This window comes from Aotus nancymaae, unplaced genomic scaffold (assembly GCF_030222135.1).
Source record: "Aotus nancymaae isolate 86718 unplaced genomic scaffold, 86718_ANA_hifiasm-v0.15.2.pri h1tg000040l, whole genome shotgun sequence".
Classification (NCBI taxonomy): Eukaryota; Metazoa; Chordata; class Mammalia; order Primates; family Aotidae; genus Aotus; species Aotus nancymaae.
Window position 1 is genome coordinate 67594214 of NW_026988454.1, and position 27509 is coordinate 67621722.

The 27509-nt window shown below is 36.5% G+C and overlaps 1 protein-coding gene across 4 annotated transcripts; it reads left to right on the forward strand.

Moving 5' to 3' along the window:
* Window positions 1–756: 756 nt before the first annotated feature.
* On the forward strand, window positions 757–26857 carry PNISR (PNN interacting serine and arginine rich protein). 4 transcript variants are annotated; one of them, XM_012444187.3, is made up of 13 exons: window positions 757–866; window positions 9377–9463; window positions 11058–11176; window positions 13233–13421; window positions 15015–15238; window positions 16636–16807; window positions 18224–18414; window positions 20921–21058; window positions 22076–22175; window positions 22894–22947; window positions 24095–24265; window positions 25187–26273; window positions 26507–26857. In XM_012444187.3, exons 3-13 carry the CDS (start codon window positions 11089–11091, stop codon window positions 26535–26537), a joined length of 2445 nt encoding a protein of 814 aa, XP_012299610.2. In that variant the 5' UTR covers window positions 757–866; window positions 9377–9463; window positions 11058–11088; the 3' UTR covers window positions 26538–26857. The 4 variants fall into 4 exon arrangements, with proteins under 4 accessions (XP_012299610.2, XP_021521203.2, XP_064216890.1 ...); XM_021665528.2 differs by having other exon boundaries at window positions 11062–11176; XM_064360820.1 differs by lacking the exons at window positions 24095–24265; window positions 25187–26273; window positions 26507–26857 and having other exon boundaries at window positions 22076–22987.
* Window positions 26858–27509: the final 652 nt, after the last annotated feature.

A 27509-nucleotide genomic window follows, 5' to 3' on the forward strand; every position in this document is an offset into this window, starting at 1 on the left:
GAAACCAGACTTCCCCGCCACTGTTCCCTAAAGGTCACAGATAAAGAATGAAATACCGAGACTAGTTAAGCTAAAGAGAGAACAAGTGTCCCCGGGAGGGGGCGCGATGTGTTGAGGTTAACAAAAAGAACTATACAGCGGGGTCAACTGAGGTCTCTACTTTCGCTCCGACCCAGACTGGTCACCTTCACAAATTCCTGTTTCCCTGAGGCGGAACCCTCGGCAGCGCTCTAGCGAGAATATTCCAAACATGGAATATTCTCACTTGAGCGCTGGAATACTACTCTGAGAAGGTTTGAGCCGGATGTTGGACTGCAACTTGAACGGCACTAAGCAACTGGCCAGAGTTGGTTTGGTTTGACCCTGGGGTTCCCCCGTAGTCTGTAAGTGGAGTTGCGAATTCAACGCTTTCTCCAAGGCGGGAGTGTTTCTAGGAGAGAGCATACTTCCCCTTGAAGGAAGATCACGTTGCTCAAGTAAAAAATTTGAAGGCGCCCTATGTGTAGAACACTTACGCTCTTGGATTTCCGTCCACTATAAAGATAGAGATGAGTCGGGCATGGCGCCTGCTACATTAAAAAGTAACGTGCAGAAATGGTTCAGTTGCCTGGTGTTGACCAGAGTAGAGATGGTTTTACCCATAACAAAAATGGCGCCGAAATATGTCAATCGGCACAATCACGTGTTCACAAACCTGGATGAGAGATGGTTTGGCTTCAGATGACGAACGGATGTTATTATTATTTACTTCCGGGTGAGACAAATCGGGCGCCATCTTGTCTTGTTCCCGAGAAGTGGAAGCATCGAAAGCGTTGGAGAGGTATTACCGGAACAGTGGCGACAAAGGTGTTCCCGAGCTCGAGTGGGTAAGTGATGGGGAACGATTACACGTGGGCACTTGCTGGACCATTACAACCTTCTTGGTTTCTGTGGCGAAGGTAGCATAACTTAAAATAGGCTGCGTACGCTGCTTGGCGCGACCGCTGGAACCTCATTCCCTTAAAGCGGCGCCGTCCGCCAGACTTGGTAAATCAGAGCGGTGCTTTCGCTGAAAAAGAAATGACCCTGTTAAAGAGAGTGCTCACGACCCCGTCCTCTTAACAGAGTTTCCTCTCGGACGAGAAGGGACTAATTCTTGGGTTCCTGATCGGCCGTTAAACACTGCGCGTGCGCAATGGGAACCCCCTTGTGGGGAGGGGGCTTTTGGGAGGGAGGAGGCGGGGCCCCCCGACCTGGAGCTTATACCCTTTGAGGCTCCGACTACGCAAGCGCGATTCTTTAGTTTGTATTTTTCGTCTGTTCTTAATGATGGATATTATGTGTTAAGCTTCACGAAGGGAACAGGTAGTATCCGATATTTCAGTTTTTTACCCTATGGTGGATAGTATCGTCGTCTGAACAAATTGAGCACTAGACAAATTTGTTTGTGAGTTGTTAAATTAACATTCTAGCTTAAGATTTTAATTCAGCATTAATCATTTACATCTTTTTACCTCGCCCTGCCCCCAAATAAAACCAAATAAATTTGGAATTCCTCATTTGATTGCAGCAGGGCAAAAACAACAGAAACAAACCATAACGCTAAAGATTTTACTTGTGGGATTCTTTTTTAAAGTGGCAAAGGGCTTATAGGGAAAACAAAACAGTTCTTAAAGATGCTCTTGAGAGAGTTTTTTTTAACTTACTAATAGACTTTATTTTTTAGAACGGTTTTTTTAACATAAAAATTGAGCACATAGGATGTCCCCACTACACACGGTTTCTCTTATTAACATATATTAGTGTGGTACATTTGTTGCAACTAATGAACCAATAATCATAAATTATTAACTAAGGTACATAGTTTATTTCTACTTCCTCACATTTTACCTAAAGTCCTTTTTCTATTCCAGGATCCCAGCTAGAATCTCACATTATATTTAGTTGATGCACATTCTTAGTCTGTATGTTCTTGGTTGTGACAGTTTCTCAGGCTTTCCTTGTTTTTCATGACTGTTGGGGCTGAATTGTGCCCCTCTAGAATTCATATCTTGAAGTCCTAACCTCAGTAACCCAGAACGTGACTGTATTTGGAGAGAGGGTCTTTAAAAAGGTAAGATGAGGTCACTAGGGTGAACCTTACCCCAACATATTAATAACTGGTGCCCTTGTAAGAAGAGAGTAGGACACAGAGGGAGGACCACGTGAAGACATAGGGAGAAGACAACCATCTACAAGCCAAGGAGAGAGGCCTCAAAATGAAATCAGCCTCATAGATTTTAGATGATAAGCCTCCAGGACAGTGAAGAAATAAATTTCTGTTGCTTAAGCCAGACTTTGTTATGGCAAGCATATGAAATTAATACAGTGACCTTCACATTTTTGAGGAGTATGGGTCAGGTATATTGTAGAGTGCCCTGCTATTGAATTTACCAGACGTTTTTCTCATGATTAAAATGGTCTTACAGACTATGTCAGAGGACAATCACAGAGGTAACATGCCCTTTTCAGCACATGCTATCAAGGGTATATACTATCAAGGTGATTTATCACATTGATATTGACCTTGATTATCCATCTGGACTAGTGTTTATTAGATTGCTCCATTGTAAAGTTACTTCTCGACCCTTTTTTATCCTGTTCTCTTTGGAAGGAAGTCACTTTGCAGAGCCCATGCTTACTAAATGGAGAGTTGTGCTCTTCTCAGTTAAGATGGAATATTTACGTAATTTATTTGGAATTCTCTGTGGGAGATTTTGTCTTTTCCCTTCCATTTATTTGTTAATTTATCATATCAGTATAGGCCTGTGAATTTTTATTACATAACTTGTTTTATAACCCAGTACTTCTTTATTTTGTTGCTCAAATTGTTCCAGCTTTGGCCATTGGCAGCTCTTTGAGTTGCCTACTGTTCTCCTTTGACATGCTCCCATCAATTTTTTTTTTTTTTTAGCACTTTATTACTTCCAGGCAGTACACATGCTCCAGACTCATATTTCCTGTCCAGTCCTAGAATCAGCTATTTAAGGATCCCTGATTCCTTTTATTGAGTGATATTAAAGGTGTGCTTGTTGCTACTAGGGTGTCATTTTGGGCCCTGTCTCTACATATATTTTTAAATTATTGTTATTTGGGGGATATTTATAACCAACTGTCCAATTCTCCAATTTTTTTTTTTTTTTTTTGAGACAGAGTCTCACTCTTGCCCAGACTGGAGTACGGTGGCACAGTTTTGGCTCACTGCAACCCCCACCTCCTGGGGTCAAGCGATTCTCCTGCCTCAGCCTCTCAAGTATCTGTGGCTACAATTGTGCACCACTATGCCTGACCGATTTTTGTATTTTCCTTAGAGCAGAAGTTTTGCCATATTGGCCAGGCTGGTCTTGAACTACTGGCCTCAAATGATCCAACCACCTTGGCCTCCCGAAGTGCTGGATTTACAGACATGAGCCACGATGCTTAGCTTCCACTTTTAAAAATATGCCTTTTGAGCTACAAACTGCAAGTATTTTCAGTATATACTAAAATGTGTGTCACATAAAGTAGCAAAATTTTTGTTTTCCATATTTCAAATGATCATAAGATTAATCTTTACCAGTGCCATTTTTACCTAACCTGAATTAAACAAATTCTTTTTTGACTTTGAGGTCAATCATCTTGTATATAAGACTGAAATGTCAGGGGTGAAGAGGATTGTGGTATTTTCTGGCTCCTCAGCTTTGTGGTTAATGTAGAAATATTTCATCCTATGCATCAAATGATAGTTGTGTTTCTGCAGCTCTTTGATTTTGTAGTTGATGCTCAAGGACTTTAAAATACCACATTTTAATTCTCGTCCATCTCTTGTCACAGCCTCTGAGTGACTTTTGTAAATATTAATGATTGTCATTTTGGCCAGGCTAGGTGGCTCATGCCTGTAGTCTCAGCACTTTGGAGGCTGAGGAGAGTGGATCATTGAGGCCAGAAGTTCGAGACTACCTTTGGCAACATGGTGGAACTCCATTCCTACTAAAAATACAAATATTAGCCGGGTGTGGTGTCATGTACCTGTAGTCCCAGCTACTTGGGAGGCTGAGGCATGAGAATTGCTTGAACCTGGGAGGTGGGGATCATGCCACTGCATTCCAGCCTGTGTGACGGAGTGAGACTGTCTCAAAAATAAGTAAATAAATGATTGTTATTTAAACAAATTGTTTTAGGAACTTCAAAGCAATGAAGTTCTAATATAGATCCATTTAAGAAAAGGATAAAATAAATAATGGTCATTTCTGGTTGTATTAGTTTTTTAGGGATACCATAGGAAATTACCACAAGCTGGCTGGTTTCAAACAACAGAAATTTATTCTTCCACTGTTCTGAAGGCTAACAGTCTGAAAAAAATTGAGGTTTTGGTAGGGCCATGCTCTTTGATGGCTTTTTGGGGGATCCTTGTCTCTTCCTAGCTTTTGGTAGTTCTTGTCAATCCTTGGTGTTCCTTGGCTTATAGAGCCATCTACTCCAATGTCTACCACTGTGGTCATGTTACATTCTCCCTGTAAATGTCTATGTCTCCTTTTTAATAAAGTACCCCCAGTCAAATATGAACTCATCTTAATTGGAATACATCTGCAAAGACTCTATTTCCAAATAAGGACATATTTACAAGTATCAGGAGTTAGGACTTCAGCGTATCTGTTGGACAGGGTCACAATTCATTCCATAACACTGGTGATAGCCATCACTTGATTTTTTTGCAGCAGTGTGTGATAGTTTTGATGATCTGATACAAACTTTGATTATTAATCTTTCTGTTCTTCCCAGGCCCCATTTGTTTTCCAAGGAAATAGCATAAAGAGCAATACTCTTAGGAAAGTCTTGCAACCTTACCCGTCACTAATCAGATTTCTTCAAACTTGAAAAGTTGAGCCTAACAGACTTTAAAACTAAGACTAAAGGAAGAGTGAATAAATTGGAATCAATGTTTGATGTTATAAAATCACAGCAATATTGGAATGTCATTTTTATGGTTGAATATTAATGTATTTACTTGCTAACATTTCAGTGAATTATAAAATATTTAACCACTTAATATGAACAAGACACTATGGAGAATTTAAATTATTATTAAATGTTTTCTCTCCCCAAAGAAGATTCTTGTTTGAGCCAAGACAAAAACATGAAAATTTAATGCACACCCTCTATAAAAAGTATTGTACATCATCTTTAACTTACTAAATGGAAGCTTTCAAACAGTGGAAAAGAAGAGGGTAGTAAATGCCCATCTTTAAGTTATCAACATTTTCCAAATCATTTTTAATGGTAAACGGTTATGTTATTTCGTTAAACCATAGTGAAATTTTAAAATAGGTATCTATTGATTACTGTGTGTTGTGCCTGTGTATTCCTTCTGTTTTCCAGGTTTTGCATTCTTAGATTTGTTAGTAGTGAAGATTTTTTTTTTTTTTTTTTTTTTTGAGACGGAGTTTTGCTCTTGGTACCCAGGCTGGAGTGCTATGGCGCAATCTCGGCTCACCGCAACTTCCGCCTCCTGGGTTCAAGCAATTCTCCTGCCTCAGCCTCCCAAGTAGCTGGGACTACAGGCGTGCGCCACCATGCCCAGCTAATTTTTGTATTTTTAGTAGAGACGGGGTTTCACCTTGTTGACCAGGATGGTCTCGATCTCTTGACCTCGTGATCCACCCGCCTCAGCCTCCCAAAGTGCTGGGATTATAGGCGTGAGCCACCGCGCCTGGCCAGTAGTGAAGATTTTATGGTGAAGATGAAAGAAGAAAGATGTAGCATTCCTAAATCCTTACCATAAAATTACTTATAATCTGACTCTTTAATTAAAAAATAGTTAATGAAACCCCTTAAGCAAGCATTGTGCTGTGTATAAGTCCAAATTTAGTTTTCATGACCAGAGTTACATGTTATGAGTGAGATAATAAAAATTTACTCTAATTCCTATAAGAAAATGTGACAGGACATTTGCCCAATGTCTTACAGTTGAAGAAGTTTGTATAATTTTTACTGCCTGTACTAGTCATTATGGACCATCTTCATTAGCTTCATCTGATTCTTTGTATCTTTAAAAATCTATATTTTTCTAAAAATATACATTCATAGAATAAAAAAATTTAAAGAGGCCGGGCGCGGTGGCTCACGCCTGTAATCCCAGCACTTTGGGAGGCCGAGGTGGGTGGATCACGAGGTCAAGAGATTGAGACCATCCTGGTCAACATGGTGAAACCCCGTCTCTACTAAAAATACAAAAAATTAGCTGGGCATGGTGGTGCATGCCTGTAATCCCAGCTACTCAGGAGGCTGAGGCAGGAGAATTGCCTGAACCCAGGAGGCGGAGGTTGCAGTGAGCCGAGATCTTGCCATTGCACTCCAGCCTGGGTAACAAGAGCGAAACTCCATCTCCAAAAAAAAAAAAAAAAAAGAAAAGAAAAATTTAAAGAACACAGAAAGATATAAAGATTAAAATTATCTGATCCCTATTTCCAATCCTTAGAGCTTAGCAGTTTTGAGAGGATTTTGTAATTTAGGAATTGTCTATACATAACTGCATTCTTGAAAAAGCTTCAAGTGGCATCATTTTTCACGCTGTATCATGTAAATTTTTTTTGCTTAATGCAGTTTGTACAGCAATACATACCAGTATATAAAAGTCTACCTTATTCATTTTAACGGCTGAATAGGGGTCTACTGTATGGTTCACTCTAATTTATTTAACTTGCCTTTAATTAAATGTCACTGAAACCAGATGTTTACTGTTATAAAATATGCTGCTGATTTTTGAATTATGGTATGAATATTCACATTCATGGTTTAGGTTTAACCGGTGGAATTGCTGTGTCAGGGATGTGCATGTACAGTTTTGTTAAGATGCCTTGATGGTAAATTGTCTTTTAAAAAGACTGACCATTTGGTGTTCCACCTCTGCCCTCATCCAGTAGTCATCCTCTATGACTAAATCATGTTTCTCAGCTCCAGACTTGAGTAAAGCACTTTAATAAATAGCCCCAACTTCAAACTTCCTTAAATTACCATCACCTTCTTCACTGTTTTTTTTTTTTAATTTTGCTCTGTTTCTCACAATTTCACATATTTTTTTATTTTTCTCAGCCTAAGTATCCCAAATATTGTACTAATTGAATAGTAGCTTCCATTAAAACTTTGGGAAAGAAAACCTTCTGAAAACATAGCAAAAGTAGAAGTGGTTGTTTTAAACATACAGAAAAATGATTACTGGTGATACAAATCAGACTCTTGAAAGTATTCAAGTTTATATATCTCTTTGTGCATAGGAAAATGTTTGTGTGTGTGTGTGTGTTTGTGTTTAATAATAAAAGCTTCAGCCAGGCATGGTGGCTCACACCTGTAATACCAGCACTTTGGGAGGCCAATGTGGGCGAATCACCTCAGGTCAGGAGTTCGAGACCAGCCTGACCAACATGGTGAAACCCCGTCTCTATTAAAAATACAAAATTAGGGCCGGGAGCGGTGGCTCACGCCTGTAATCCCAGCACTTTAGGAGGCCGAGGCGGGTGGATCACGAGGTCAAGAGATCGAGACCATCCTGGTCAACATGGTGAAAACCCGTCTCTACTAAAAATACAAAAAATTAGCTGGGCATGGTGGCGCGTGCCTATAATCCCAGCTACTCGGGAGGCTGAGGCAGGAGAATTGCCTGAACCCAGGAGGCGGAGGTTGCGGTGAGCCGAGATCGTGCCATTGCATTCCAGCCTGGGTAACAAGAGCGAAACTCCGTCTCAAAAAAAAAAAACAAAAAAAAAATTAGCCAGGTATGGTGGTGCATGCTTGTAATCCCAGCTATACTCACGAGGCTGAGGCAGGAGAATCACTTGAACCTGAGAAATGAAGGTAGCAGTGAGCCAAGATCGAGCCATTGCACTCTAGCCTAGGCAACAAGAGTGAAACTCCATCTCAAAATAAATAATAACAATAATAATAATAATAGCTTCAACGTATAAACTGATAAATAGGGACAGGAAGTCAAATTTAGACTAAAGAATTCTTTCAGAGATAAAGTGAAACCTCTAAGTTTTAGATTGCTTCTGGAGAAGAAAATGGAGTTGAGCAGAAGTGGGTTGGCTTGATCATCTTTTTTTTTTTTTAACCCCCTAATAGTTGTTAACTTGAAAGTGCTACCAGAAGTGGTGATGAGAAAGTTCTGGTATTGATATTAACCACCACGAATTGAAGCTTCTGATGCTTAGGTTTTATGTGTTTCTTATTTAATCCTCATAATAATTGTTTGGGGTGTAGACATTTAGGTCTTTTGTTTTACAGATTGTAAAACAAAGGGTTAGAGCATAACTTACCCATGTTTACACCACTAACAAACGGATGTAGATAGGCATCCTGAACCAGAGCCTGTGCTCTGAAGTCTGGGTGACAAGTGGTGACCAGAAAACATAAAAAGGGAACTAAAAAAGTTGTCCATGGCAACCATTAAACATGAGTAAGAAAAAGAACCTTTATTTAGTTTCTGGAAAAGTAAATTTATGGATTGGGAATGATGGTAGGGAGTCATTATACATCATTTTCATCATTAAAATGGTTTTAGTAAGTGCACATTGTCAGTTTCAGTAGGCACATTGTAGAGCTGTTGATAATGTCTGTATTATATGCGTTTACAATTTAAGACAGAATAACTGTGCATTGAACTCTGATAAACTGTTAAAGCATTGGAAAGCACAGCAAGCTGTTCTTACTCCAGCTTTTTGATGCTTATAAGTTAACAGCTTCCTTATCATTAGCCTGTAAACAGAAAATAAGAGCTAGAAACTGCTTATTTATTTATTTGGTATTTATTTAGTGCCTGCTATGTGCAAGATGCTTTCTTGTACCTTATTGAAGATCAAAAGATGGATAAATTTGTCTTTCTGTCAACTGTAAAAAGCTGTTGATTGAATAAAAGGAAACTAAATCATTTCAGGAACAAACTGTTCTCTCCTTGCTAATGTTAATTTCTAAACATAGAATTCTGTAGAAAAATTTAAATTAATACATTTTATTAATACATTTTATTACCTTGTCTCATCTGAGTTAATAACAGGTAGACAAGGTCTTCATTTCAGATGTTTGTTACTCCTTTTTTTCTTCAATCCCTAAATTGTTTGAGATTGTTTTTTTATTATAAATGAATTGTTCGACTAAATGAAAGATATTTGGAAAGAAAAAAAGATGTTAAAAAGCTTTGCCTCTTCATTTCTGGTGTATCTCTTTTCCTTAACTTTATTGTGATAAAATAATTCCCCATTATAAAGTTAATACAAGGAAAATTGACTAACTTGGAGATGATCACACTTTCATGTTACATCTCTAGAATTTATTTTTATGCTAATCATGATAATCTATAAGCAGACATCTACTTTTTGCCCCCCAGGGCTTAAATAATCTTGCTGCTATGCTTCGAAGCTGTAGTCTGAATCAACCTGAGTTTTAAAGAGAAGGTGAACAGTGAGCCTCTGAGGTAAGTTTAAATAGCAGTTGGTATTTCTTCTTGTTTTTTTCTGTTTATTGACTCTTAATTAAAGTTGTATGTGAAATTACTTTTCAAGGGCTCTGATAACCTATTTAGCCTTAAAGGGCCCTAAAGGTGTACTTGGGAAACTGGAGAGGACAAAAAGGGGAGGAAGAAGGAAACACTGAAGAGAGGTTAGAAGAAGAAGTATATTTAGCTTGGAACTGATACCCAAACCAGTTGTTGGCCTCATTTGTGCTATGTAGTGCCTATTTTGCCATATTCTAATAATGCCATTGTACTTGATTACATTAGTTTAACTTGAAGACAGGTACATTTGACTCATAAGTAAATCAAGGTAACAAAGAAATACACCCCCATAATTCACAGTGTTCTTTAGTTGCAAGATTAGGATCTGCTGCTGATAGAACTATACCTGTCTGGGGTTCTGGGAATTCTGTGAAGACTGGAGTTGGAAACTTTTAAAAGCCTGGATTGTAATCGCCAGTTGTCCTATTAGAGTTAATGTCTCTATTTTTTTGCTATCTGGCTTTCCTACTTTTTGCGGTAAAGGAAAGGATCAATTTACAAGGATTCATTTAGTAAACATTTATTAAATGCCTGCTATGAGCTAAGCCTCAGGATACAAAAGTAAAGAAGAAACCATGCCCTGGTTATGTGAGTCACTGGTTCTTGAACAGAATTGTATATCAGTGTTGGATAAAGTACAGAGATATTAGACTTGTAAGAATTTTAAACCTTTTATTAGGAACATTTCTGGATTAGCCTACAGAAAAATTAGGCTAGCGTGATGATTCCCTGCCCTATACCATTTCCTAGATTTAATAGTTATTAACATAAAGTACCCTCCCTCTATCTTTTTCATGCTATTTCTATGTTAAGAAACCAGGTCTTGGAGGCTGTCTTACCTTCTGGATTTATAGTGTTTATCTCATTTCTTTATCTCCCAAAATTCCTTTATATTGGAAGTAAAATCCAAAAGGTCATTTGGACTTAAACATTTTTGATGAGAATTCTTAGTGATTCTGGGAGCATAATAGATAATGTGTAGGGATGATATTTTGGTAACCTTTGAATTTCTGATTTCTCATCAACTTTTCTTGTAAGGGTTCCTAAATTAGTATTTTATTACTTTTGGCAATACGATAGTTTTCTAATTCTGTTCTACATTCTTTGTTTTTATTAGCTGTAATTATTTATGAGAAAGAGTTTTTCTTCATCAGCTGAAGCTGTTTGGTTACTATCTTAAAGGAATCTTGACTGGAGAGAAATGAAATCAGTTTTTCTTATAATCTTCAAAATAATTATCCAGAAATTTGTATCGTACAAAAATTAGAGTTTTTAAAGTCTTTTTCAGCTGAACTGATTATAGTTATGCTTGCCATCAAATTCTGAGATCAGCATTAACATAGAATTTTCTACTCTTGTTTGGTACCCTAAAAATTCTAGTTGCCTCTGGCAACCTATTGACCAGAATTTTAGACCTCTGATGAAATAAATGTTCCATCATATAATAATTTCTGCTGTGAAGTTTTAAGATTAAATAACTCATTATTTTTAAACTATGTTTAATTTATTGAAGATAGAAAATCAAGTATATTTTAAAAGAAGGGATGTGGGATCAAGGAGGACAGCCTTGGCAGCAGTGGCCCTTGAACCAGCAACAATGGATGCAGTCATTCCAGCACCAACAGGATCCAAGTAAGGAAAAAAATTGAATGTGGAAGGGCGGGATTGGATGTATGGAAATGGGTAGGAAATACATGATGGGGTTAAGGGATATGGAATTAAGATTGGTATATTGGATCATTTTATGGTCAGAATTTAATTTTCTCATAAATAGACTTGCCATACCATTTATAGCAGAAAGTGGACTTCCCTTTGGAAGAGTCTAAAGGTAGAAAGCTTTTTGAAGATTTTACATTTTTTAAACTGATTTAGTCCTTGTTTTCATAAAGAAAGAGAAAAGTCTAAATGTGTTGCTTAAGTAGAACACACTTGTATGAAATCTCTTACAGTTGTATCTATATCATATTGAACTAGATGGTATGCTATATCATTTAAAATTTTCTTTTTACTGTGGACTATTTCTGGCACATATACAAAGGTAGAAGAGTATAGGGAGCCCCCATTTATTACTTATCTTTAACAGTTACTAAGTAGTGGCCTATTTTGTTTCATCCATAAGACCACTTACGTCGCTCAGCCCTCACTGGGTTAATCTGATGGTATTTCTTTTTTTAATAGCCATGTATCATTCTGTTGTAGGACAGTACTATAACAAAGCCACTTTTGGTTGTTTTGTTATTTATAGCTTTTCCCTTTTTAAAACAATTAGCATAATCTTGTATACATATCATTATTCACTTGTCCAATTACTTTCTCACCAAAAGAACTAGGTTTGTTAAGTCATGGTAATTTCAGGTGCCCATTGCCATGTGTAACCCCATAGGGGTTTTGCCAGTGTTTCAAACTGCAGGAGAATGCCTATTTAATCTTCATTATGTTAAGATGCAGAAAACTGTATCTTACTCTACTTTGTTTATGATCTTAATGCATTCTTGGGTGGATTTGCAAAATAAAAATTATTAAAATGATCTTAAAATGTTAAATATAGATACTTGAGAGGCCACATGCACACCTGTAATCCTAGCACTTTGGGAAGCTAAGGTGGGCAGATCACTTGAGCTCAGGAGTTTGAGGCCAGCCTGGGCAACATGACGAAACCCCATTGCTACCAAAAATATAAAAATTAGCCAGACTTATAACCCAGATAATCGATCGATCGATCGATCAATAGATAGATAAATAGATAAAAATTTTAAAAATACCTCTTGGGAAGAGAGTCTTCAAGATAGTGGGGAAAATGCATTTTGAGTAAAGATTGGCTAACAGGTTGTAGCCTGACTACACTAGTCATGTTTTGACTAGAGAAGGGAGCCTTACTTAAAGAAGGGCAACCGTAAGGAAGAACAGAGTTAGGTAGCTGCACTTATCCAAGGCCTACAGGCTCGAATGCAGGCCTGAAAAAATAAATAGAACATGTTAAAGGAAGAAATTATTGTGTCAGATTTATTTTGTGGTGATATTTTTTCTTTTTAAGGGATGACATTTTAAACGACTCAGTAAACTAAGATGCAGGGGATAAATTTTGTATGAATTAATATTAGAAATGGGTTAAGAGTGTTTTTGTCAAGTTCTTTTCTGAAAGTGTTAAGTAGTTTGTATTACTATTATTATTTGAGACAGAGTTTCACTCTTGTTGCCCAGGCTGGAGTGCAATGGTGCGATCTCAGCTCACTGCAGCCTCTGCCTCCCAGGTTCAAGCAATTCTCCTGCCTCAGCCTCCCAAGTAGCTGGGATTACAGACATATGCCACCACGCCCAGCTAATATTTTGTATTTTTAGTAGAGACCAGGTTTCTCCATGTTGGTCAGGCTAGTCTTGAACTCCCGACCTCAGGTGATCCACCCGCCTCAGTCTCCCAAAATGCTGGGATTACAAGTGTGAGCCACTGCGCCCAGCCAGTTTATATTAATTTTTAGCCTGAATATGGGTTATTTGCTAAGCATACTTTCAGACACAGCATGCTTTAATGTTTAAGATCTCATTAATTTTTTTTTCTAATATCCCTCATACCCTCTCTGTCTGAAATATTTAAGATCTCTTCTAGGGAATAATTGAGATGCTTGTTTTACATAGAGGCACTGTTCTTTTATCTCCTACATTCTGAATGCTTAATGTTAATTTACATTAGGCCAGATTGACTGGGCTGCATTGGCCCAAGCTTGGATTGCCCAAAGAGAAGCTTCAGGACAGCAAAGCATGGTAGAACAACCACCAGGAATGATGCCAAATGGACAAGATATGTCTACAATGGAATCTGGTCCAAACAATCATGGGAATTTCCAAGGGGATTCAAACTTCAACAGAATGTGGCAACCAGGTTTGTTGTTTATGGTTTCAAAATTTTAGGACTTTTAAAAAATAAGATTATTATTAAGTTTTTTAATTTGCTTAGTTTTATGACTTCTCAAAATTAATACTCCTTAAAGAATAGGCAGTTTTCAATTTGATTTGACTTTGACATTTTGTGGTTAAAATTATTCTGTACTCAGTCTGCTAGCATTGTGGCACTCAGTTTGATTCTTTTCTTGGTTCTTCATTCCTAGGCTGACAGGGGCTGGGAACACTCTGGAAACCTCACTTGGCATCTAGGGAAGAGAGCATTCTTTGTCTCTCTATTGCAACCTCTGGCCTTTTCAGAAGCAGCACTGGCAGAGTAAAACATGTCTAGCCTCTAATTAAAGAAAAATTGTGTCACTGTGTGACAAATTAGTCTGTCAAATATACTCTGCCCCTACCATCCCGCCTACCTTTTTCTTCCCTTTTTTTTTCAGATAGTGAAGATTCATAAGTTTTTGTGTGTTTTACTTTTTTCTTTGTTTGTTTTATTTCACAGTATGATGTAGATTTCTTGATGCTAATTCAGTCTTCCATAGCTTGTGTTACTCTTCTTTAATAGTCACTTGAAATTATGGAGGAATCAGCCTCACATTTGGGTATGCTGATGGTGAAGTCATAACCTCCTTTCTGTATTAATGCTTTTTGTTTCTCCTTATAAGCATGGAGACCTCAGTTGAGACCAGCCTGGACAACATAATGAGGCCCCGTCTCTACAAAAAAAAAAAAGAAACTTAAAACTTAGCCAGGCATAGAGGCGCATGCCTATAGTCCCAGCTGCTCAGGAGGCTGAAGTGGGAGGATTGCTTGAGCCCAGGAGACTGAGACTGCAGTGAGCTTTCATCATGCTGCTGCACTCCAGCCTGGGTGACAGAATGAGTCTCTCATTTAAAAAAAAAAAAAAAGAATTCAAGAAGTAATTCCATGCTATTACTTTTTAAAACATAAATATTCTAGTCTTTGATACTGTGAGGTGGTTCATTTTTAGCTTTCTTGAAAGCGAAATTTCCCCATATTTGAAAATGTTATAATTCTTAAGTTTAAGTTCGTAAATGACTCCCCTGGCATCCCTACCCCTTAGTTTTACTCTACTGGCTTTCTTTGTGACCCTGGGCAAGTGATTTACTTCTGTGTGCCTCAATTTTCCCTTCTGAAATTGGCAAAAATAATACCTGATTTCTCCCTACCTCACAGGGATGTTGTGAGGATAAATGTGTTCGTGTAAGAAAGAAATTATATAAAACTTCAAGGTATTATTTTTGTGCTGTTGTTACTAAACAAAAATATAAAAATTCAACAAAAATAGTGCTTTGGATTTTGTTATATTTGTTAAAAATAACTTTGGGCATTTGGTTAGAATATGAATTAGAGTGGAATTAGCTCATTTTGAATTACATATGACAGTTTAGTTCATTGCTTATTTTTAAGATAGACGAAAGGAATTTGACCAAGAAGTCATAAGTTGTTTTTTTGAAATCTGTATGTTTACTGAAAAATCTTTCTTGAGCTCTTAAAATTTTGTGTTGATTTTGTTATAACCCCCTGTTGAATGTTTTTATGCCTAAATCTTAAATAGAATGGGGAATGCATCAGCAACCCCCACACCCCCCTCCAGATCAGCCATGGATGCCACCAACACCAGGCCCAATGGACATTGTTCCTCCTTCTGAAGACAGCAACAGTCAGGACAGTGGGGAATTTGCCCCTGACAACAGGCATATATTTAACCAGAACAATCACAACTTTGGTGGACCACCCGATAATTTTGCAGTGGGGCCAGTGAACCAGTTTGACTATCAGGTGAAAGATATTTTATTGCTTTAATATTGTAGATGTGCACGTAATCCATTCTTTGGAAGTGTCTCATCAAGAATACCTAAGATACGTGTTTCGTTTTTCAGACTTGTACAAAGAAGCATATTCTGTCTCAGAAAAGTTATCGATTTTTGAGTATTAAAATAATTAGAATTTTGTTTTCTGATTTTTTATTTCATTAGGAAAATGGTATAAAAGATCATTAGGGAAAATTTTTGAAAAATTAAAAATGTGTAAGTGCAATAGCTATATGATGTTTTCTAATTCCTATTTCAAAATGGCATATTTAAATGTTAAAGACTAGAGAATGCACGGTAATTGAATATAGATTATGGTTAAGACATGAATAAAAAAGATGAACATAGATGATTTTCCTAAGTGTAATTCCTTGTGCTACGTAGAATTATTGCTGTTTTTCTAGTGTCATTTTTTTTTCCATTCTGACATGACATGTTAATGGAATTGTATATAATTTCCTCTGTAGCATCCAATTCATTCCTAGGGACATAGAACTCTGTGGGGAATAGTATCATATGTTGGGCTTAATTTACTTTATTCCCTCTTTGAGGGTCTACCCTTAAATTATAGTGCTAGGTGTCATTTTGAAATAACTGATTACAACTAATAATTTATAAACTATCATAATTTAAAACTTTGAAAAAAAAATTATTTTGTGAATTCTAAGGTAGATTTGATAATGCATATATAATATTCACCTTGAGATGATAATCCTCATTAATAAATATCCACATGCTTGTATACTTGGTATACAGATACGACAGTTTTTATCTTGTTTGAAGAAATATAATGGCAGGGAGCATCTGCTTACCCCACTTTTACGTGGTAGATCCCATGTAAACAAGGCAAAGCTGTATTGGCAGCTGGCCTAGAAAAGCCTCTGAAAATAGCAAAATTGCAAAAAATATTTAATGTAATGATTCAGTAACCTATCTTTGCTTATAAATGAATATATCTTGCAAGATTATACAAACAGCTTAAGTTGTTTAGTTCACTTTTTATTCACTGTAAGTAGGTTGTTGAAATTGACAAGTATTTCTAGTTACAGGAAAATTAATATGTATTTGATATCTTAGTGTTGGTAGGATTAGCTTGTAAATGGATTCAGAATGAAAAATTTTGTACACTTCTTTGAAGTAGCTTATCAGCTGGCTTTTAGAAGGCTCTTTGCATTTACATAGCCAGAAAATCTTAAGTAAGCCGAGGTTCTTGGGAATATAGAAGTATCGGTGGATATTAGAGCCATGGAATTCTTGGATGTGCTGCACACATGGATTTCTACTGTCCCAGTTCATAACACACATGTGTCCCAGAGAGTATATTGTATTTATTTGAAGAAAAAATAAACTGCAATACTCTTTCAGCATGGGGCTGCTTTTGGTCCACCGCAAGGTGGATTTCATCCTCCTTATTGGCAACCAGGACCTCCAGGACCTCCAGCACCTCCCCAGAATCGAAGAGAAAGGCCATCATCATTCAGGGACCGGCAGCGTTCACCTATTGCACTTCCTGTGAAGCAGGAGCCTCCACAAATTGGTAGCTATTTAACTTAGTTTAGTGGACCACATTGGCATAACTTTTTTATCATATAAAAAGGATGTCTTGTTTTCTTAAAATTGTTCCAGTACCCCTGGTATGTTAGGAGTTAACACTTTAATACCCTGTTTTTTATAAGTCATAAAGCTTAAAATTACAAAAATGATACTGGTCTAAAATATTAAAAGGTTTGAATAATTTTCTTTAAATCTTTACATTAAATTCCAGATTTTGTGATGAAGTATAAATTTTTGCTAGCCATAGCATTTTGGTATTTTCTTCATTATAGGCATTTCAGTACATTATGCAGATATATGAGCCCTTCTCCTTTTAAACCTAATTGTTTAATCTCTGATCTCTTTTCATTCTCAGTTCATCTGATGTACTGCTGTCAGATTAATTTTCTCTGGTTATTTCTCTTTGCCTAAGTATTTTGGCAGAAAATTTCAATTTTTAAATAACATTTTAGAGCTATCCTATTTCAGGTGACAAATACGTATTTATGCCACTTTATATCTGGAAAGTTCTAAATCATTCAATATTTAATGGACGAGAGCTTTTTTTTTTTTTTTGAGATGGAGTCTCGCTGTGTTGCCAGGCTGGAGTGCAGTGGCGTGATCTCAGCTAACTGCAACCTTCACCACCTGGGTTCAAGCGATTCTCCTGCCTCAGCCTCCTGAGTAGCTTGGATTACAGGCACGCACCACCATGCCCAGATGATTTTTGTATTTTTAGTAGAGATGGAGGTTTCACCATGTTGGCCAGGATGGTCTTGATCGCTTGACCTCGGGATCCACCTTCCCTCGGCTTCCCAAAGTGCTGGGATTACAAGCATGAGCCACTGGAGATTAAGTAAAATCTCCAACCTGAAACTCCACGTGATAATCTTGTTTGTGTGAGATAGATATTTTAGCCTACAGAAAAGTATTAGGGTGATGTTCCTAAGATTACATTCATTAAGTATATTGAGGATTATGTTTTTGTATTTTATTTTATTTTGTTTTGAAATCTCCCAAAGTGCTGGGATTATAAGCATGAGCCACTGCACCCGGCATAAGAGCGTTTATTAATAAATCTTTGCTTTTTACATTTTAGGAAGATTCTAACTTTACTGCTTTTTTAACTTACTAGCAAATCACTTAATTTTTTCGAGTCTCAGTTTCCTCACCTGTGGAAAAAAGTGGAGACATAGTAGTGATCTCTGAGGGCTTTTGTAAGGATTAATTAGATGATGGTTTAACATGATTTCTTGTGTCCTGGCAAATTGTAAGCACTAGAGCAGTGTTCCCTGCTGTTAAAAGTGATGGCTTTTAAGAAAAGCATGATATTTAATGATATGTTTTTTAAATTTACTCACAAGTTTGTAGAAATATTTTTATTTAACTGACTTGTATATATTTTTCCCATGTGAAACAGATGCAGTAAAACGCAGGACTCTTCCAGCTTGGATTCGTGAAGGTCTTGAAAAAATGGAACGTGAAAAGCAGAAAAAATTGGAGAAAGAAAGAATGGAACAACAACGTTCTCAGTTGTCTAAAAAAGAAAAAAAGGCCACAGAAGATGCTGAAGGAGGGGATGGCCCTCGTTTACCTCAGAGAAGTAAATTTGTAAGTAAAATCTCCAACATGAAACTCCACGTGATAATCTTGTTTGTGTGAGATAGATATTTTAGTCTATAGAAAAGTATTAGAGTGATATTCCTAAGATTACATTCATTAATATGTTGAGGATTGTGTTTTTTATTTTATTTTATTTTATTCTTTTCTTTTATTTTTGAGACAGAGTCTTGCTCTGTCACCCAGGCTGGAGTGCAGTGGTGCAAACTCAACTCACTGCAGCCTCCACCTCCCGGGTTCAATTGATTATCCTGTCTCAGCCTCCCAAGTAGCTGGGACTACAGCCGCACACCCCCACGCCTGGCTAATTTTTGCACTTTTAGTAGAGACAGGGTTTCACCATGTTGGTCAGGCTAGTCTTGAACTCCTGACCTCAGGTGATCCACCTGCCTCAGACTCCCAAAGTGCTGGGATTACAGGCTTGAGCCACCGTGCCCAAACGAGGATTGTTTTTATATTTATGTTACTGAAGATAGAGTAAGGAGAAAATGGGACGGTAAGTTTATAAACATTCCATTCCAGAGAGCTGGTTAGATCTTGTTAATAGTCTGTATTCGTTCATTGTGGTACAGCTGACTCCCTGGTGGTAGATTATAATACAAATCTACATTAAAATAAGTAATAGAGAAATAAAATCTGCCTCTTTAGAATATTTAAACTATACCTGAGAATGTAATGATTTTAATTGTTTTGACATGAGCACTGGAAGTATGACAACATTTTAAATCTTTAAATCTTCATCAGTTAGATGGCTTGAGTGGTTTAGAAACTTTTTTATTCAACAGATATGATAGCCACAGCACTTTTTTATTCAACAGATATGATAGCCACATGCAACTCATGGAAATAAGTCTCTCTTCCACAGCCATTTTCTGCTTTAGAAATAAGTCTCAAGGAGAGGAAAATAACTAGATTTTGGCAAGTATTAGTTTTGCTTAAATTATTTTTCCCAAAAGCCCTATGCCAAACCAGTGTTTTTATTCTAGTTGTTAACAAAAATAAGAACAGGAAAACACTATTAAAGCTTATCTTTTTTTTTTGACAGTTGGGGAAACAGGGTCTCACTCTGTTGCTCAGGCTGGAGTGCAGTTGCACAATCAGAGTTTACTGTAGCCTTGAACTCATGGACTCAAGCAATCCTCTCACCTCAGCCTTCCAAGTAACTAGGACTAGAGGCGCACACCACCACTCCTGGCTAATTTTTGTATATTTTGTAGACATGGAGTTTCATCGTGTTGCCCAGGCTAGTCTTGAGCTCCTGGCTTCAAACGATTGTCCCACCTCGGCCCCTCAAAGTGCTGGGATTACAGACATGAACCACTCTGCCCAGTCTTTTTTTTTTTTTTTTTAATCTTTACATGAAATAGTGGTGTTCCAAATTTTATTTTATTTTATTTTATTTTTATTTTTTTTTTTTTTTGAGACGGAGTTTCACTCTTGATACCCAGGCTGGAGTGCAATGGCGCGATCTCGGCTCACCGCAACCTCCGCCTCCTGGGTTCAGGCAATTCTCCTGCCTCAGCCTCCTGAGTAGCTGGGATTACAGGCACGCGCCACCGTGCCCAGCTAATTTTTTGTATTAGTAGAGACGGGGTTTCACCATGTTGACCAGGATGGTCTCGATCTCTTGACCTCGTGATCCACCCGCCTCGGCCTCCCAAAGTGCTGGGATTACAGGCTTGAGCCACCGCACCCGGCCTTATTTTTTTTAAGCATCAAAAATTTGTTTGGAAATTATCCTTCTTCTTTCCTCCCAAATGCCTGTGGGATTGTGTTACATATATTTTTCCCCTGGTTCAAGTAGCCTTTCAGTAGTAGTATTTAGATGTTCATCTTGTCTTTTACCTAGTAAGATTATTAAAAGTGACTAGGGGACACTTCTCTGACAAAGGAAAGGGTCACATGCTGTCTGGATACTGAAACCTAAAACCATACAAAGAAGACAAACTGCTGGCATTTGTTAAGTCTGAAGTGTAGACCTCATTTTTATCTGTTCATTATGGAGCTAAAAAGAAGCAAGTTTTACTGAGTTTCAGGGCCAGCTGAGATCTTGACCCTGAAAAATCTGATTAGAGAGTTTTGATTTTAAGTCATGCAACTTTAGGTAAAGAGCTTCAATATATAGCTGTAAAAGTTACAATGAATAATATGTCTATGGTCAGTTGCCTAAAGTTCTATTAGCCTCTCATTTCATGTCCGTCATATGTAATAGATATTAATTAAATCAGTCTCTGGGCATAATGTTAAAATTGACTAAGGGAAAAAGACAGTTGAAAAAAAATTGATTTTCCTGAGCCATCTTATAATCTTATATTTTTCCCAGGTTATACTTTTTAAATTATCAAATGAGATCTGTAGTAAATGTAATTTAGATAGCAATTTCTCTCATATTTCTGTTTCATAGACTTTAATTTGAGGTTTAAGATTTTTGATATGTAAGATAAGAATTTTACAGTATAAACATGGATTTGGATTACTATACTATTATTTTTTATAGGATAGTGATGAGGAAGAAGAAGACACTGAAAATGTTGAGGCTGCAAGTAGTGGGAAAGTCACCAGAAGTCCATCCCCAGTTCCTCAAGAAGAACACAGTGAGCCTGAGATGACTGAAGAGGAGAAAGAGTATCAAATGGTAGAATGTTAAATTTCTTACTATGTAGAAGGATTTATTTTGTTTGCAATTTTTTTTTGAGACAATTTTAAAGGAAAAAATAGAAACTAGAGCTGCCTACCAATATTAAATGAAGAGATACTCCTTTCAACTAAAAATGTTTATAGAAACTTTTATTAATAGAGACTTTTTAAAATGTTTTGATTTCAGGCTGGGATAATCTTAGTTTCAGGGAGCCGAGACAGGAGGATTGCTTGAGTCCAGGAGTTTGAGACCAGCCTGGGCAATACAGTGAGAACTTGTCTCTACAGAAAATTAGCCGGGCATAGTGATGTGCAGCTACCTGTACTCCCAGCAACTTAGGAGGCTATGGTGGGAGGATTGTTTGAGCCTGGGAAAGCGGAAGTTAACAGTGAGCCGAGGTGGTGCCAGTGCCTTTCAGCCTGGGTGACAGAGTGAGACCCTGTCTCAGAAAAAAAGAAAGAAAAAAGTGTTTTGAATTCAGTGTCTATGCTATAAAGATACATTTATAATATTTTTTCTTTGATCCATATGATTCTGGAATTTTTTTGAAGTTTTGATGTTACAGAAAAATGTTCAGGATAGTTTATTCCTTGGAATGGCTGCTCTGATGTCTAAAAATATTTTATAAAATGGCTTTGCTGTTGGGCATGGTGGCTCACACCTGTAATCCCAGCACTTTGGGAGGGCAAGGCAGGTGGATCACTTGAGATCAGGAGTTGAAGACCAGCCTGGCCTACATGGTGAAACCCCATTTCTACTAAAAATACAAAAATTACCTGGGTATGGTGGCACATGCCGATAGTCTCAGCCACTTGGGAGACTGAGGCAAAGAGTCACTTGAACCCTGGAGGTGGGGTTGTAGTGAGCCAATATTGTATCACTACGGTCCAGCCTGGGCAACAGAGTGAGACTCTGGGGAAAAAAAAAGGCTTTGTGTTTTAATATTTTTGAAAATGTCATACTATTAGTTAACTATAATAATTAGAAATACTGTATAAAATACTCTTTTTTTAGATGTTGCTGACAAAAATGCTTCTGACAGAAATTCTACTGGATGTCACAGATGAAGAAATTTATTATGTAGCCAAAGATGCACATCGCAAAGCAACAAAAGGTATATTTTGGTGTTTTGGGTTTTGCTTTTCCTGGGATGTTTTGGTTCTGATGACTATTTTGGACTTTTTTTGTTGTCCTTGTTGGATTTCTACCAGATATTTGAATATTCTCTTGCATGTTTTAACTCTTAAAGATTAGATTTGTAGACACCATATTAAAGCTATACACAACTATTTTTGTTTTATCTGACCTTCCTGAGTACAAATTAGCAATCATGCTGTTGTCCTCTAAAATGTATTATGGAAAATTCCTGATGATAAGTTTATTTCACCTGATATTTTTTTTTATAGATGTCATGGCATTGGTGTATGACTTCTAGTACAGTTTATTTTGACTAATGAATTTTGAATTATCAACCTACAGTTTTTAGTTTACCAGTTATCTCTTACAGAAGCAAATGATTCCCTACCCCTATATTTTTAGTAACACTTAAAAATGTATTGAAAAAAAGTTAGGTTTCATAATCTCAGAAACAGACATACAGATATACTTGTCAACATTTTTTCTCATTATAAACCAATTTCAGCTCACATCAGAGTTATAATTTCAAAGCCAGACGTGATACTGGTTTAAAATGAATGTTATGTTTTTAATGTTTCTTCTCTCCCCAAAAAGCAGCAATAGTAGTAGATTTAACAATACCATAGACTCTCATGACTATGAAATCGTGGCTATTTGTGTTAACATGTTGTTCCTGTTGTTGATGTGATACAAAGCTCCTGCAAAACAGCTGGCACAGTCCAGTGCACTGGCTTCCCTCACTGGACTCGGTAAGTGTTTTTCATATTTGTGAGAGGGCCTAAAGGGAAAAAATCACACATACATTGTCTCTCTACGTGTTCTGTTTTGAAACTGTATTAGTCCTACTCAGTTTATAAAAACCTGGGTCTTAGGGTTATGTCAGTGTCTAAAAAGGTTTGCCTATTTTTTTTTACTAACACATTCACAGTGAGAAATTTATAAATGTGATTGTTAATTCATAGTTTATTGGGGCAAGTTATATTGGAGGCTTTCCTTATTGCTCCAGTATTGCATTATATATAATTATATATGAACACCTAGAGTTTGTACTTACTAATTCATAATTTAGCCATGATAGTATCTAAGCTCACTTTCAGAATTATTGCATACATGCCTTAGGGAAGAACCTATCCACTAATGCTTTCAATAACTACTTTTTTATATAAATTGTGTTGCAGCAAGTCAAGTTTAAATATAGAGGAAAGGGTTTATCTTATCATAGTATAATAGTAGTGATGTGTTCATAATTTACTATTTGCATGGAATATTATCAAGGCTGTAAAAGCTTGAATTTGCCTTTTCCACAAATTCTTCATTTCAAATTAATTTTCGTGAGGACCCAGAGAAGTGGGTAGAACCAAATGCTCATGTGCTTTTGTTATGGTTATTTAGATCATTTCAGGGTGGGGAGTAGTTTCAGCACCATGATATTTCTGTACCGGGGAGATTACAGTATTCTAATTTTTTTAGGGAAAAAATTGCTTAGCTAGAGATTTCTAAACTTTGAACAGTGTAAGTTAATTTTAGAAATATTTTCAGGATCATCATAAATTTCATTAAGGTAATTGAATTGATTAAGCTTTAGTGTGGCTTTGTTACTGCCCTGTTAAGTAGTTTCGTTGGTTAGCATGGACAGTACAACAAACCCATTATGATTCCTTTACAGTGAGAAAAATATGAAATATTCCAGAAAGAATAAGATAATAAGTAACGTTTGCCTGAAAGTTCTGTGAACTCCTTAGGCGTCTGAATATATACTTCTCCCCACCCCGAATAAGGATATTCTTCCGGGAAAAGGCAATGAAAAAAGAAATGAGCTTTCTTCTCAGACCTTGAAAAGTTTTTAGTGCATAGTATGATTTTTTTCATATGATAGACTGAGCTTTATGCACACAGGTGGACTGGGTGGTTATGGATCAGGAGACAGCGAAGATGAAAGGAGTGACAGAGGCTCTGAGTCATCTGACACTGATGATGAAGAATTACGGCATCGAATCCGGCAAAAACAGGAAGCCTTTTGGAGAAAAGAAAAAGAACAGCAGCTATTACATGATAAACAGATGGAAGGTGTAGTATACCATTTAGACTCAATTTTGGTCCAGTTTTGTATTTCTTTTTATTTTTTAAACCAACCTAAAAATGTTAAAGGATAAAATAAAGGCTAGATTGTAGGTAATATGTAATATAACTGAAACTAAAGTCAAACTTTCTGTTTGGTTGTTTTAGGAGCCATTCATTGCAGTGGCTATAAGCCAAGCTATTTAGAGTATTTTTGTTTCTTGTTAAAATTCTTGAAATGAAAAAGATGACTTTTGAAATGGTAAAAATATATTTGTAAGACTATTGAAAAGTAATTTGTAGCTAGGATATGGAAGGATAATAGAGAAGTTTTTTACTTAAGATACTTTACATAATAATGCTAAGAATAACAAAGGAGAAAATTTACTTAGAATTTCTTCTTTGAAAAATCTAAATTGGACAATTTGAAAAGTAATTATTAAGAGTGACTTTTCTATAAACCACTTATTTACCTTTAAAATTTTGCTTTAATTGGACAAAAGGGAAGACTTTTCTTACTTGCCTCACATGCACCTCTACATCCTGATACTGTATTTTGCTACACTGCCTAGGAGGGTAACTTGACTAACTATATGTAGCTATAGAGGACTTGAAATGTGGCTAGGCATGTGCTATAGGTATACATTACATGCTAGCTTTCAAAACTTTACTTAGAAAAGAGAAATCTCACTTTTTAAAAAAAGTTCATTATGTATTGAAGTGATAATATTTTTGGTATATTGTGTTATTTACCTGTTTCTTTTTACTTTTTTAATGCAGTTACTAAAAATCTTGAATTACTTACATGGCTTGTATTGTAATTCTCTTGAACAGTAGTGTTCTATTGTTATAGTCTGGTAGCTTGAAATTTGGTAGTATGAAAATTTTACATTCAGATTTTCTTAGTATTTTTGTCTTTTTCTGTTTCAGAAGAAAAGCAACAAACAGAAAGGGTTACAAAAGAGATGAATGAATTTATCCATAAAGAGCAAAATAGTTTATCACTACTAGAAGCAAGAGAAGCAGACGGTGATGTGGTTAATGAAAAGAAGAGAACTCCAAATGAAACCACATCAGTTTTAGAACCAAAAAAAGAGCATAAAGAAAAAGAAAAACAAGGAAGGAGTAGGTCAGGAAGTTCTAGTAGTGGTAGTTCCAGTAGCAATAGCAGAACTAGTAGTACTAGTAGTACTGTCTCTAGCTCTTCATACAGTTCTAGCTCAGGTAGTAGTCGTACTTCTTCTCGGTCTTCTTCTCCTAAAAGGAAAAAGAGACACAGTAGGAGTAGATCTCCAACAATCAAAGCTAGACGTAGCAGGAGTAGAAGCTACTCTCGCAGAATTAAAATAGAAAGCAATAGAGCTAGGGTAAAGATAAGAGATAGGAGGAGATCTAATAGAAATAGCATTGAAAGAGAAAGACGACGAAATCGGAGTCCTTCCCGAGAGAGACGTAGGAGTAGAAGTCGCTCAAGGGATAGACGAACCAATCGTTCCAGTCGAAGTAGGAGTCGAGATAGGCGTAAAATTGATGATCAACGTGGAAATCTTAGTGGCAACAGTCATAAGCATAAAGGTGAGGCTAAAGAACAAGAGAGGAAAAAGGAGAGGAGTCGAAGTATAGATAAAGATAGGAAAAAGAAAGACAAAGAAAGGGAACGTGAACAGGATAAAAGAAAAGAGAAACAAAAAAGGGAAGAAAAAGATTTTAAGTTCAGTAGCCAGGATGATAGGTTAAAAAGGAAACGAGAAAGTGAAAGAACATTCTCTAGGAGTGGTTCTATATCTGTTAAAATCATAAGACATGATTCTAGACAGGATAGTAAGAAAAGTACTACCAAAGACAGTAAAAAACATTCAGGCTCTGATTCTAGTGGAAGGAGCAGTTCTGAGTCTCCAGGAAGTAGCAAAGAAAAGAAGGCTAAGAAGCCTAAACATAGTCGATCGCGATCCATGGAGAAATCTCAAAGGTCTGGTAAGAAGGCAAGCCGCAAACACAAGTCTAAGTCCCGATCAAGGTAGTATACTTTTTAAAGTATTTTGTCTGATTTTTTAAAAAATTTGACTGAATTTATACAAAGTTGAAAGTGTCCTTTCTCTCTCTCTTTGATAAACTCAGTTTGGTATTTGATAAATAATCATAGTCTTAAATGTTAGAAATCCTATATAATATTATTTATTTAAAATTGCAGATTTTTAGTTTAAAATACATTTTTATTTTTAAATTTTGTCTTTTCCCTTTTTTTTTCAGATCAACAACCCCTCCTCGTCGTAAACGCTGAGGAATGACGTGGCAAGAATGCCATGATGTTGTTATAAAAAAATTCCATGAGTTTTAAGGGCTTGTCTCATTATAGAGGCACATTGTGGCTGTGTAGGTGAAACCAGAATCTTTTTTTTTTTTTAATCTGTAAATAGGTGTACTTTTTCCAATGCTGCTCCAAGTTACTTAATAGGATTTCTTTGTATTACTTTTTTTTTCAAAAAAAATAGTGCATAATAAGACTATAAACATGCCATTCTCTTTCAGCTGTAATGTTCTTAAAATTATTCTTGAATGTACTGTGATGTCAATAAAGCTCTTTAGTTCATTTTTGTTAAACTCTTGCACCTTAATTTTATGGTTTTAATCTAAGGAACGTACTTTTATAAAAAGGCAGCTGGAATTTTGTATAACAGGTTTTAAAGGTACCTTCTCTTACCTCCCCCAAAGAAAATGATTTTTACTTAATAGTTTGTCAAAGTTTGTAAATTGTACCCATGGACTTTTGCCAGATTCCAACTTTAAGGGTATGAAAGAGGGCTAGAAATAGACCTTTATTTTCATTTGGAAGTATTTGACAACTTTCTAAACTTTTCTTCCTATTTTGGGGATTTTCAAGTAATATATTCTCTGTGTGTATAAAGTGTGGTTAACTCCTGTAAAATGAAATTGCTGGAATCAATCAAGCCAGTGCACCAATAGAGTTATTTGTAAGGAACGATTGTGTTTGACACTAATAGTCAAGTCTGGAACTATATTCTACAGTCACCCACTTCTGTTTTAGAAGCATTTTGAAACACTTTTTGGGGTTATAGAAATAATACTCATGATTCAATATTTTTATTTATATTTTTAAAGTATAATATGACCTCAAATCAATGGAGGAATGCTGTATTATGCAGGTTTGTGTCAATTTCATAACATTAAAATGGTCTGATTTTGTCTGTTTCTTAAAATTATGAACAGTGAGTGGTCTAACAGTTTAAGGCAT

Excerpts from the sequence above, each read along its gene's own strand:
- PNISR (XM_012444187.3), top strand. The coding sequence starts at position 11,089 with ATGTGGGATCAAGGAGGACAGCCTTGGCAGCAGTGGCCCTTGAACCAG. Across the intron at positions 21,059-22,075 it reads AGGAGAAAGAGTATCAAATG|ATGTTGCTGACAAAAATGCT; the intron begins GTAGAATGTTAA and ends CTCTTTTTTTAG. Across the intron at positions 22,176-22,893 it reads ACATCGCAAAGCAACAAAAG|CTCCTGCAAAACAGCTGGCA; the intron begins GTATATTTTGGT and ends TGTGATACAAAG.